The 13,765-nt window shown below is 41.3% G+C and overlaps 1 protein-coding gene across 1 annotated transcript; it reads left to right on the top strand.

Moving 5' to 3' along the window:
* The first annotated feature begins 648 nt into the window (after positions 1 to 648).
* Positions 649 to 13,712, top strand: LOC121627336 (carboxy-terminal domain RNA polymerase II polypeptide A small phosphatase 1-like). Its single transcript, XM_041966190.1, has 7 exons — positions 649 to 1,544; positions 8,386 to 8,534; positions 8,702 to 8,803; positions 9,325 to 9,381; positions 10,007 to 10,099; positions 10,379 to 10,564; positions 10,811 to 13,712. The coding sequence occupies exons 1-7, from the start codon at positions 1,472 to 1,474 to the stop codon at positions 10,937 to 10,939; spliced, it is 789 nt and encodes a 262-aa protein (XP_041822124.1). The 5' UTR covers positions 649 to 1,471; the 3' UTR covers positions 10,940 to 13,712.
* The last annotated feature ends 53 nt before the right edge of the window (positions 13,713 to 13,765 follow it).

Raw genomic sequence — 13,765 nt, 5'->3', positions numbered from 1 at the left:
TGTGATGGCTGACGGATCATTGCTGGCAAACTGGTAAAATTAAAGGTAAGCTTGCAACAACAGTACTCTTGTTTAAAAACCTTTCGTAGCAGTACAGCGGAGTGTAAAACAATATATACTGTGATATATGCCAAATTGAGTGATATTAGCTTAATGGATAAAGTTGCAGATCAATGTGCAGGACTATTTCAATATGTATTCAGGGTTGGATGGATTTTTTTTTTTTTTGGGGGGGGGGTTGCATCTATTTGATGAAGTACTTTGATATTTTAGGGACTTCGTTTAGTAAAGTGGTATCTTAAATATCTGCTGATTCACAAAGTTTCTAAATTGATTCTTGCCTGACAAAATGTACTGTAAAATAAAGTATTATTTTTATTACGAACATTTTCAGAGAAAACAGCAGCAGTACAATTATTTAGGGCTGAGAAATGACTGCAAAACATTAAGTCTTTACAAACTAATCCATTTCGTTTAAAACAGCGTGTCAGTCAAAGTAAGCGGAAAAAAATCGGACCCCACACCAGTAGTCAGACGTCCCACTGCTGCTGTTTTGTACAACAGAAAAAAAAAAAAAACTATGCCAGACACAGAGGCTGCACTTGTGCGACGACCCCTTACTTTAGGCAGTTTCAAGGGGACCCAAACTGGGCGTTTCTTTGCTGCGACTTCTGCAAAGTTTGGTATCGAGAAAGTTTTTAGTAAGTGCGGTTATTACACAGCGACTATAACCCGATAGAATCACACACCGAAACTTGTCCGTCAATAAGTTGGAAACACGATGTAAACGGTGTCATAATGTACATTGGTGTCTTTAATGCATCGCAGTGCCGCAGAACTAGCCGTTAGCCGCAGTCAGTTTGCTAATTGTAGCATATAAATAAATTGCGGATAATCTATTTAATCTTTAAAAAGAATGGCAACGTGCAATAGCAAAATAAACTAGATTTACAGTGTAAAATGCGTAATATTTGTTTTCCGGTAGTATCTAAGAATAGCATATTAGACTGCAAGAAGTCCGGTCAGCTAGCCTGTTAGCTTAGCGAAGTTTTGAGTAACTTTGTTGCGGGCTACTTTAAGGGATCATCGTCAAACTTGTAGATGCCAGGAAAGGGAGGGTCGTAAGCGGCCATTCCCTTACTGCGCCACTTTAAGTGAAATGGGAAGCCTTGAAACCTCCATGTTTGTATCTTGAAATTGCGAGCGGAGTTGAGCACCATATTGAATCAAAGTTGGTATCTCCTTGACAAATGTTTTACAACCTCCAGACTTTCAAACTTCAGCGGCTTTCCGAGCGGACGACCGCAGCCGAAGTGTAATGGACGCGCTGTAGTCGACTTGTTGCGATGTTTTCCGGGCCGCTTCGGCTTCGTGTTCGTGCATGTTAAGTTGGTTTAATGCGGCAGCGAGTCGGCGAACAATCTCTAACTTTAAAGTGTGAGGTCAGCACTCTGGACCAGACCTGGATGTGATGGACAATCCGTCCTCAGTAATCACCCAAGTCAGCCGGGATGAAGAGGGAAGTAAAGCCGCAGGAGAGAGGGGTAAGCGCCTTTTATTTCTGTCCCGCTTGGGCTGTGCGCTCATGTAAAAAAAAAAAAAACTTTTTCAAAGTTCACGATCCTCAACCCAGAAACCACAGACTACTCAAGTTTACTGCAACAACGCAGTAAAGTCACAATTATAAATACCACTGCGAGGAAAGTGGACTGAAAACAAGCTCGAGCACTGAAACTGTCACTGCTGTGTTGGTCTTGGGTTATGGCTGCGGCCCTTTGGCCTTTGATTAAATGAAAGGAAATGACGTACCAACGCTTGATTAAGATGACTGTAACATTGTAACAAACCCACTTTAAATCCTCAGAATATTACAGCGATTAAATCTGCTTATGAAAAATAAAAAGTATTTTCAAATATGTGTAATAGTGGCGTCAATGTGATAATCTGATGCTGTGATGACATTTTTTGCACTGAGAAAGTAAGAAGTGTGTTTCATCTCCTCATATCTCGTTTTTCTTGTCACATTTCAGAAAGGAAAGCCTGTTTTCCACCGTGAGACGTTAGCAGTTCTGTGTTCACTAACATGGATTTGTGGCGCGGCCACTGTACACACACCAGTGAGATACCACAGAGTGTAAATGCAGGTTACTGAATAATCAGGTGGCCTGGCGGTCATCATCCCTGAGAAAATGCCGCCATCTCATGTTTTTTTTTTTTTTTTCTGACTTGTGTCACTTCCAGCCTGTGAACTGTCACGTGCAGTGCAGACAGCACAGATATTAACACTATGTCTGGAGTGAAAGACATTCAGACACGCTGTGCACACACAGGTATGGTCCTGCATCCTTTCACATTAAAGGATAAGCTGAAATTTCAAGCAGTGGCCTCCTTGTAAATGTGTAGTAGCTGTTATGTAAGTGTGTCCCCATGCTTAGTAGACACATTAACTCACTGACACTCAGCTGCTGTCTCCAAACATGTTTGCTCTACCCTGCCCAAAGAGATCGTGACATTATAAAATCCATCCTTTCTTAGCTTCAGCAAATGAAAACTTTTACTTTCAGTTTCGCTGCAGTTTCAGGTTGCATTAAGAGGATCTGTGCAGTTTTGCTTTCGTCGTCACCCACCGAATGCAGAGACACTGTTAGCTCCAGAGTTGTAAAAGTACCTAACAAAACGTCAGCTGAAGCACTGATTCTGTCCCTCAAGGAAGCACATCAGCTCTGCGCTTCAAAGCTTATAGCTGAAATGACGTTTACCTGGGGACCTCTATTAAGTTGTAATAACTGTGGAGGTCGTTTGTGATCTTAATCCTGTGCGATCAGTGAAGCACAGACACAGAGGTCAAGTGATGATGTTAGTCCTGTGTGAGTCTGCATCTCTGAGATTTTGGAGCCTCTTTGCAAGATTTTTTTCCTCCGCCTTTTTTCTGCCTCTTTCCTGGTCAAGAATTATAAACTAAAGCTTTGACAGCGTTTTGGGAGCATCATCTGGAGGCTCATTGCTTTTGTCGTCCAGGAAGCAGAAGCGAATGTTACGCAGAGCCTTGACATCATGCTTGGGGGACAGTGTAGGTAAATTTGAGTGAAATGCTTATTTGCGTATCCTGTGCAAATGCACTGCACTAAACATCGACATCACATGAGGTCCTCTTGTCATACTCATGTGCAAATAGGGATTTAGTTGTAGCAAGTGTTTCCCAGCTTTGGGGTCAAGACTGACCAAGGTGTTGCTTAACATGCTTTCAGAAAAATTGGAGATTACTATGATTGTGTATTTGCATGTCTTTTGATAAATAAGCACTGTTGCAAACTGAAATCCAACATAATTTTGAAATAATCAAAACAAATCTGTGGTACCTCACATGACTACTCTGGAACCACACTGTAAGGTGAGAATTTCGGGACCTAAAAATGGGGTCAAAGGCCGGAAAAGGCAAGATAACTCAGGGGTCCACTGGTAGAGACCCTCTGAATGCTGGTAGAGCAGACTTCTTACGCTCAAGGCTAGCCGGAGTATGCATGTTTTGGACATCTGTATATTTGTAGTATTAGGAGTATCTTGGTGTCATTAAGGGCATTAAGATAAAAATCCAGCATTGGTCCAGTTCATCTCTTACCTGAAGTTATGGCTTAGTAGCTTCTGTAACCTGGCCTCAAACCATGCTGGTGCATGCTCACATATCAGACAGTCAGTGCCATCTTATGAAATATCTGCCACAACTGTTTGATCACAAACCGTAAATCTGCATGAAACTGTTCCTTCTTAGCACATTTTATTGATTATTTTGGCGAATACAAGTCCACTTAGTCTTCATTTTTAACAGCTGTTTTAGAGGCTGCTCAATTCAAGGAATTAAATCATTAAAATTAGTTGAATCCTTGTTACCAGTTAAGGCCAATTTTAAACTGTTGTCAACTTTGTCACGACCAGCATCAGACCCACTTGGTTCAGGCCCTTCCAGTTTTAGGTGAAACTGCTTTCCATTTGTTTGACATCACAGCAGCCACAGATAATGACCAACTTTAAAATGTGACTAAAGTTCAGCAGTCAGGGAGGTGGAAGTGGCCAGGAATGGGAGTGGAAGCGTTGATTACAGGAAACCATGGACACTGTCAGATCCGAAAATGGATTCTGAACGGATGAAATGATCTGATAAGCATCTTATCATGAGTGCATGATTTAGTGTGTGATTGATTCCCCACTGATGTCATGCAGATTTACAGCAGTATTTGAATTATTAATTTTCTGTAAGTTATGGGACAGGACATAAAACGCTGTGGTCGGCATTTCTGCCTAATCCACCGGTCATGTTCAGGAAGTAGGTAGAGCTGCATTTAATCTGCTGGTATTTATAATTACACAATACACAATATGTAACATTTCCGCATTGAAAACAACTGGACCTGTGCTATGTTATATCTGTGTTGGGGTGTGTAATGTTTAACAACTCCCATGATCCCACACGACTTCACAACGTCATCAAACTACATCTCTTGTTTTCATTGTTTTGATTGAGAGACCTCTTTTTACAGACTGTGCATTCAACAGAAATGTTCCTAAAAGCTGGTATTTGCTTGCCCAACATGTGTTTCTTTTGCCTACACATGCTTTTTCCTGCATTATTAATACTTGAGACTTAACACAGGAATACACATCAGACGCTTGTTTCATCTTTGTTTGAAACCAGATGTGTGTGTGCAGGGTTGTTAAACACAACGTTAAAAACCACAGCTTCAAATACGATAGGATTAGATGCCACTTCTGCATTTATGATGCTTTAAATTTTGGAATTGGAGCACATGGGTGGGTCACATCCAAGTGATTTTAGCATTTGAAAATTTATAGAAAATTAATGTGGCAGATTTCTTTGACAATCAGTTCATTGTTTCAGTAAATTTTCAAGCTACTATGCCAAATGCTGTCTTGTTGCAGCCTCTAAAACAAGAGGATTTGCTCTCTCTTGATTGTAAATTGTGTTTCCGTGGCTCTCTTTACTGTGCTTGTAATGGAAACCTATTTTAAGGACGCCAGAATTGTCTGAACATTGTTTTAGCAGCAGAGCAGTGAAAAGCTTGGAAAGCACCGGCTGGATGGGGCTGCAAATACAGCACAACCTTTTCAAGCCAGATAAACTCACTTCTGATGCATTATAAAGCACATTTATTCGGCAGACACAGCAACAAGCCGTGTCCTTTTTGATGATTCAGGTTAAACAAGTAGTCAGGGGATGTTTTCTCAGACTGCCTGCAGTATGTTCCTCTCCAGCTCCCTTCTTGTCATCTTCATAATGCCCCCTTTTTATGAATTAATACACGCTCTGTGTTTTGTGGTCAGCACCCAGTTCGTCCTTTTTCCCGGTGAAAGGCGTGTGATAGAATACATGAGTACTGAAGCCAACAGAGACTCGAGGAAGCAAATGAGGACACGTGAGTGAAGGCTGGAAATTTAAATTTATAAGGATGTAAGCGAAGGAGTGTGGGATGAAGGGAGTGAAAAAGCAAACAAAGGAGTAAAGAACAAAATGAGTAAGGACATGAGGGAGTAAATAATAACACAAGGGCCTTATGAAGATTCCTTAAAATCTGGTTTATTTTGGCTTCATCACAAATTTCCTCTTTCTGAAGGTTGTATTTTTGTTGTTAGGTGACATTATCTGGTCCAAATTAGACTTTATTTTTTGAGATTGCAGTTTATAACAGTTAAAGAAATATTAACAAAATGCCTGTTTGAATTCATAAAAGCTGAAAAATGGAAGATGACACTCAGACACACACAAACAAATTGAAAGCTTGCCTTTTCGATTTGACGTGAATTCGACTCGCCAGATGTCACAAGCCTCCTTCTCCTGCTGTGCTAAAACATGGTGGCGAGCAGCTTCCTCCGCTGATACCGTCTGTTTCCTCTTCCTGTTTTGGCCCGAGCGCGGCAGAGGCCAGCGGAGGGTCAGCCGGGGTTTGAGTCCGCAAATGCAGTAGGAGGGCACGGCGGAGAGAGAATGAAAGAGGCGTGAGAGATGCACAACAGAGGCTTGTGTGTTGGTAACCCAGTCACGTACGGGCAGACAGAGAGAGGGAGTACGGTGCATAAAGAGGCCGAAACAAAGTCTACCAGACAGAAAAGCGGGGAGGAGTTTTGATCAGAGATTTCTGGAGAGCTTTGGCCCGACAAACATTTGTGAGACCGGAAATAGTCGGTGACTGTCATAAACTTTCATGGGAATGACTTAAACAAGCTAAATAAAGCTAAGAGCGTGACGCCTGAAGCTCCTGATGCCACCTTAAAATTTCCCCCTCTAAGACGTGAGCCCGCTGACCTTTCAGGATGACGTCATGAAGATGAAGTCATGAAAGACAAAAGGAACAAACTGGTTTTTGGGTTATTCAAGTGCTAGTATTCAAAAATGTTTGGTGCATCATTTTATACACCTTTCACTCAGTCTGACGGGGGCTCTTTGGAAACTTAAGATCTATTCTTGATTTTCAAATAAAGTTATGTCTGCAATGATCAGACGATGGAAAATTAATCAGAAACTCGTTTGACAGTAGAATATTCCTTTTTTTTTTCAATTATTGTTTATTTGGAAAAGCAGATGGTACAGTACTTCGCTTCTTCTACAATTCAATGTCCACATCAAAGTTGTGGATGCAGGACCGTGAAATGCTAATCCAGGTTTTTAGTAACATAACAGAACAAATATAACATGTGTGCGGGAGTGGGGGAATCCCTCCAATTAGAATATTCCTTTTAGTCATTGATTTAGCAAATGCCAAAAACTTGCTGGTTCCAGCTTCTTAATTGTGAGGATTTGATGCTTTCTTTATCATATGTGATAGCAGATGGAATATCTTTGGATTTTGTTTGACAAAACAAGACAATTGAAGATCATCATCCTGGGCTTCGGGCTTGTTCCTGACAAAACAATTAAATGAAAATAAGCATTAGCTGCAGCCTCACTTTACACATACGTATGTATTCTGTAACTGACAGAAGAAAATGATTGATCCAAAAATTGCCTCATTTAACAGGAGTTACATGCTTAAATTGAAGATATAAAACCGCACAATAAACAAGGACTGAGCTTTATACCTGTTGAACTGTACAGGTGCACAGCTCCTCCTCTGTCACACCTCACTGATTGACAGAGCTCAGGGTGTGAGAGCAAAACCTCATTCGCCAAGTTTGTCTGGTTCATCGTGTCATTGGCAGGGATCAACTGGGGCTTATGTTGTTTGAAAAAGCAGCCAGAGGGTGAGAAAAAGTCTGACACTTGGAGTCTAACTAGTTTAACACAAACTGAAAAGCAGCTTTAAGGCAGCTTCAAAGCTGATTTTCACCCTGTTCGTTTGTAAAGTGTGCCATGAAGACAGGAAACAATCATCCTCCTTTTACTTATTGGACTTAAACAACTCACTTTGGATTGAAAAGTGGAGTAAAATATGTTGCTTGTCGCTTGTTGTATTTAGTGTTTTAAATTGTTCTTAACAGATGAAGGTTATTTTGTTGTACATTGACATTTAAAATAGGCTATTTTAATTATCTGTCAACTGTTACATGCAGTTTCCACTGGTGTTACGCTTATATGCAAATCAGGCTAATTTTAAAAAGATGTACAAAGGGCATACAAATACTAAATACAGCATACACAAAAGCCAGGCACTGCATTCAGTGTTACATGCATTATTATGCTGAGTGAGTATTTCGATACGGCCATGTGACATCTGCACTCCTCTGCAACCCACAACAAACTCACGATGTGCTTATGGTGTCTTTATTGAAGTGTTGGAGTGCTCAGTGTTCATTGGCTGTTTGCTGCTGACATCAGAGAGGTGGTTACGCAACAGCTCCTGGCAGGGACGTGTGTCTCCAGGAGGGTTTGTGCACATGACAAAAGTATGAGGAAAGCAGCTAGATGTGCTTTTTTCCCTGTTTTCACACATTCACCAAGATGGAGTCACCAGTTTGTGGATAAAGAGCAGTTATTACAGCTCACGTGTCTTATTTTCCATAAAGGCTGAAATCTCAGTCTGATCTATATAACTATTGATTACTCATTTAGTCCATCAAACTTTCTAAATTTCCTCAAGTCTAAGGCTGTGTCTCCAGATATTAAACAGTCCAAAACATAAAGAGACAGTTTATAACGATAGAAAACGGTCGAAAAAGCAGCACATAGTCTCAAAATGATGTTTTTTGCTTAATTTGGTAATTTAAATGAATCGCCTGTTATGATAATTTAGGGATGCACTAATCTGACACTGCTCAGTCCAGCATGCCTCGTGCATGATGGGAAATGTTGGCAGTCACTTCGAATTCAATGCAAGGTATGCACACCTGTCTCTGCATCCCAAACAGCTTAGTGACCTCCTCCACCACTCTCTGCAGGCTCTTCCCCCTCTCTGTCTTCCAAGAAGCCCAGGAGCAGAGGCCTCTTTTCCAGCCTTTTCTGCTGCCTGTGTCGGGACCAACCTGAGCCCCCACCAGTCAACAACAACGCCCCTCTGCTGGTGGAAGAGAACGGAACCGTCTCCAAGGTGTGTTTACCTTTTGTCTCGCTGCTCGCATTTTAGTCCTGTTTTGACAGCAGTGGAAAGATCAAATCTGTGTTGATAGGTCAGACAGATTTCACCTGCATTTTTTCCCTCCATCTTGCACTCTCTATTCTGTCATCTTTCAAATATTCATTTTGTGTTATTTTTAGATCCAGGTGAAACCACTTCTGCCTCCAGTGAAGTCAAAAGACTCTGGAAAGATCTGTGTGGTCATAGATCTGGATGAGACGTTAGTTCACAGCTCTTTTAAGGTAAGAAGGTTGAAGAACAACATTGTTGCATTAATTACTTGCAACTATGCAAAATATACACTCAGTGTTTTTTAATTTTCTTTCTGATGCAAGGACTGAGGAGATATGAGTTGGGCTTTTTTTTAAAGAAGAAAAGGGCTTTAGACCATAGTTGTACCCTTTGAGCACATGACATCATGAGATAGTGATGTATAATAGTATAAAAACTCATGTGGTTGTTGTTGGCTCTGACAGTGACATTTCTGCCATCGCTGGCAAATACCAAACCCAAACTAGCTGGTTCTTAAACCCTGATAAACACAGCCGCTCCTCTATGTACACACACACTGCAGACTGTTTACCTCTAGCTGTGTTTGTCCTCCAATAATACCAGTCTTTTTTTATCTGGTGAGGATGGAGCGTCTCACTCCTCGTAGGAAGCTTTCTTGATGTTTTTCACTTGATGTTTTTTAGCTATGCCTGCAGTAGAGAAACTTTTCTGCCTTGTTTGTTAAAATCGACTTTTTGTGTCATTCCAACAGCCTGTGAACAACGCAGATTTCATAATTCCTGTGGAAATTGATGGAACAGTACACCAGGTAATGGTGGCCTCACTCAGTAACCTCAGCAAACCTCATTCTGTAACTTGTCATCTGCGGTCCGCCAACATGGCAGTTCCCTGCTGTCGCTGTGGTCTTGTGACAGCCGTGCTCTTAAGTTCAAATTGCTGAGTGTAGTAGGTGCTGTCGGCGTTTAAGGGATTTGAAGATGGCTGCTTGGAGATGGATGACATACCGTGGGTCTGGGCCTGATTCAAGTAATCCAGGATAGGTTTGTTCAGACAAGCACAGCCTATTCCGGATGACTTGGTTCAGGAACGCTTCCCTCTGCCGCGGACACCGCAGAAGGAAGAAAAAAATGGCGAAGGAACAAAGAACGAGTCCAGGATTTTACTTCTGGAGCCAAATGCTTGTCTGCCTGTGATCTGTGTGGGTATATTTAGTTTTATATGCAAGTCTCAAGCGCCTGTAAGGTTTGTAATGTCTGCTACATCCATGTGGCACAGTAAACCCTCAAACTGTCCAGTCATCGTTTGCACAGATAATATCTAACACCAAAAGACAGCGTCATAGTTCCTCAGGCAGCGAAGGGGTGTAGAAACATGTTTTATTTTGAAGTGTTAGTGGTGTAGGAACCTGGTTTAAAAATTCCTCTGTACTCCAGGTGTATGTCCTGAAGCGGCCCCATGTCGATGAGTTCCTGAAGAGAATGGGAGAACTGTTCGAGTGTGTCCTGTTCACTGCCAGTTTAGCCAAGGTGAGAAACGACTGTGTGGCGTCCAATTGTAAACGAGTGCGCACAATCACATGTTTTTTGACATTGCATTCATTCTTTGCCAGAAGTCATTGTTGCTGGCTAAATTTGGTAGCGGCTGTTGAGCTTGCTTTGTTAAGAGAGGCGGGTGGCATGTGATTGGCTGAGAAGTTGGTGAGCAAAGAACACAGCTGTCACAAAAGTGACATCAAAACACACGAAAAAACAAATCGTATGACAGGCTTTAAAGTCCTTGTATTGTTTTTTTTATTGCGGCTTCAGTACGCAGACCCCGTCTCTGACCTCCTGGACAAGTGGGGTGCTTTCCGCTGCCGCCTGTTCCGGGAGTCCTGCGTCTTCCACCGAGGCAATTACGTCAAGGACCTGAGTCGCCTGGGTCGAGACCTAAACAAGGTCATAATCGTGGACAACTCCCCTGCCTCCTACGTCTTCCACCCCGACAACGCAGTGAGTATCCCCAGACAACACACAGCACCTCAGTCATGACGCTGTTGTGGAATTATTCACCTGCCTGAGAGAGTCCCTGACATGACTGACCCAGAAAATGCATCATCTGTTTCTTGTTTTACGCACTGTTTCAGCTTATAGCAAATTTGTGCATCACAGAAATCCCCCAAAAAATCAGTGCTGGAGTGTAAAGGATCGTGAGTAACGTTCGTGGTGCGGTTGCTGATATTTTGCGTTCTGGTCCAGGTGCCTGTGGCCTCGTGGTTCGACGACATGTCCGACACCGAGCTGCTGGACCTCATCCCCTTCTTCGAGAGGCTGAGCAAAGTAGACGACGTCTACTCAGTCCTCAAGCACCAAGGGACCGCAAGCTAACAGTGTTCGACTTCTTATCTCTGCTCTGAACAAAAAAATGGCGTACAGAACGGAAATACACAAACCAGCGAGGCTCCAGCTATCATTGCCCACCAGAACACAGACTGCTCCACGGCTGCCAGAGCCTCCAGAGCATCATCACTGCAACCGTCTGGTCAAACAGAAAACTGCCTGAAATTTGCCTTGTAACTTTTGACCTGTTAGCCAACCACGAACCAGCTGATGTGAGTGGATGGATGGATGGATGGATGGATGGTTAAGGACATTTCTGCAGTGTCGCTGAACTTGCAGTAGAGTTAACGAAGCAGATGTCTGTAGCTACGGATCCTCTGGACACAGACTGAGGACTGGAGAAAGACCGCTCATGGATTCAGCACTGTGCGCCTGCAGGATTCGATAAGCAGGAATCAAGTGGAAAGGAATTTTTGGAAAAGTGCAAATAAACTTGATCAGTCCTGTCTGGAAGCGCAGATGGTGTACACGTACTGTAGATGTCTTTGGAGTAGCATTATCTGTGTCACGCACCCTAATATCAATTATCACACTATTTGTCTGCAGTCAAAAGCATGTGATCCTCGGGTATCATTTTATTTTTTAAAAATCTTGACAGTGTTATGGATGAATCTGATCAAAAGAAAGTTGTGTGTTGTTAAACCCTGAAGTTGGGCTGTCATGTCAAATATGATCAGGAACAAACGTATAACAAAACGATTGGACAGCACTTTACAAGTATAGTCTGTAGCGTATAGTACAGTCCTCCCTTTCAGAGGAGTGTAGTGTTGATTTTAGCATGATTTCTAAATGCTGAATGCAGCTCAAAAAACAGCCTTATAATAGCAAATAATTGGGAATCATTGTTTGTGATTTACTTATACAGATGGGGAAAAATCTATGCAGACCATTTGAAAATTTTGAATTTTTCTATTTAAATTTTGTATAAATCAAAAATGGTTAGCCCCATGAAACAAGCCAGATCCTGTTAGCAAAGTGTCTGCACATGAGCAGATGATGCCTGCAGTATTTTCCCTTAAAACCTGACACTAATACGAATATCAAACCATCTGCACACAACGGTTAAAGAGCAGCTGCTGTTTATATCGGACGAGGATTTCCATTGGTGGTGTAAAGATTGATGGACGGCCTTAAGGCAATACATCTGCGACTGTGTGTCATTCGATCTCCTGAATGGTTGAGTCCAGAAATAAGAGGACCAGGACTGACTCCTTAAAAATCGGTCATTGTCAATGTTGCATCATAACAGGTGTCTGATCAGTTCAGTTCTTTGTTTTAAAGCCACACACAAAACTTGAATCTTTCACAGAATTTACAGACTGTATTTGAATGGTTGTAAAAAACAAACAAACAAAAAAAAACGTTACAGTATGACTTGTCAGATTGGTTCTCATAAGCTTCACAGTACTATATTTTGTTTTTTTTTTGTTCCTAAGCGGTACACATTGGCTGGAAACAATTTCAGGACTTTGTTGTTAATTGTGTGTCGAGGGGAGGAGCTGCCATGAGGATATGTGAGATGCTGTGCCTGGTGAGAGCACCTTTGAAAACAAAAGGTGGTTTAATTCAGTCCAGATTTAAAGGAGAAATCCACCCTAAAACACTTCAACGCTGTTACTGAACAGCTATTGGTGAATTATCTCACACCTCTAGGTCCTTTCTGTTATTTAGCTGGATGGTCTAGCCCTGACGTAATGGTAAGATAATTCCAGTGCAGCTACGATGGAGTTTGATTGAAAACATGAGTATTAAATGTCAGGTCCTGTGTTGTTTGGAGAAATAAATTTTGTTTCCAGAAGTAGAAGTTTCTCAACAAATGATGCAAGTGATTTGAGGGTGGAATTTTCCTTTAAAATTTCATCGAGTACACGGGGTCCTCATTGAGTGTGTATTATTTTTTAGCTTCCATTCAAACCTCTTGGACTGGTCTGTTTTAAGGAGTGTTGTGGCCTCTAACAGGCCTGTCACATTCATGTTATCTCCCTCAAATGCGTTGACAATAACATGTTGACAGTGATGAATGAAGCAAAGGATTTGACTAAGAGCCTCTAAGAAGGCTTGTGATGTGACTTCACCGAGGTGGAGCAGGGGTGACCATTAGATCCACCATGTTAAGAGCTATTACATTATTCTTCTATGTTTAACAAATAATTGCCAATCAAATTAGCCTGTTTCTTTTCTCAATAATTGCTGATTTTCTCTCTGTTTTGCCCAGATGTGGTCCTCTGACATAATTGTTTTTTTGCTATTTTCATGCATGACCTGGTTGTTACCTCATATTAATCAGTAATATTTGGATCAGACACGCCAGCAAATGACTAAAATGGTTAGTATCTTACTGTTGTAGGCACATAACAGGGTAATTATTTTGATGTTTGTTTCATGTAAGCCATCATCACATGTCTCAATTTAGGTTCAATGCTGATTACTGTTTTTTTTTTTTTTAATTCATTGGCAAACAGGAGTATTTATAGCAGCATTCAGTCATTTAATTGCAAATACATAAAACAAGTGTTGTGTCACTATGGGGGCCCATTCACTGATACTGTACTTCTTACACATTCAGTAGATATGTATATTTTGTTTTGCACAGTAATAAAGCAAACAAATTTTCATTAATATATGGAATATTCATGTTACTGTACTCATAATTGAATAGATGTAACCTAATTTTTTGACCTGTTTTATCATGCCAAATTATATATGGACTCTATGTAATAATGCCATTTTTTCCCCATAAATGCTAAATGAAAGATGGTCCAAGTGCTGTTTTGTCGAGCATTTGTTCTTTCCACAAACATTATTTTCAGTTTG

This window comes from Chelmon rostratus, chromosome 24 (genome assembly GCF_017976325.1).
Source record: "Chelmon rostratus isolate fCheRos1 chromosome 24, fCheRos1.pri, whole genome shotgun sequence".
In the NCBI taxonomy this organism is placed as follows: Eukaryota; Metazoa; Chordata; class Actinopteri; order Chaetodontiformes; family Chaetodontidae; genus Chelmon; species Chelmon rostratus.
Note: the sequence above shows the minus strand (reverse complement) of the source record. Positions and strands in the feature narration are given on the sequence as shown.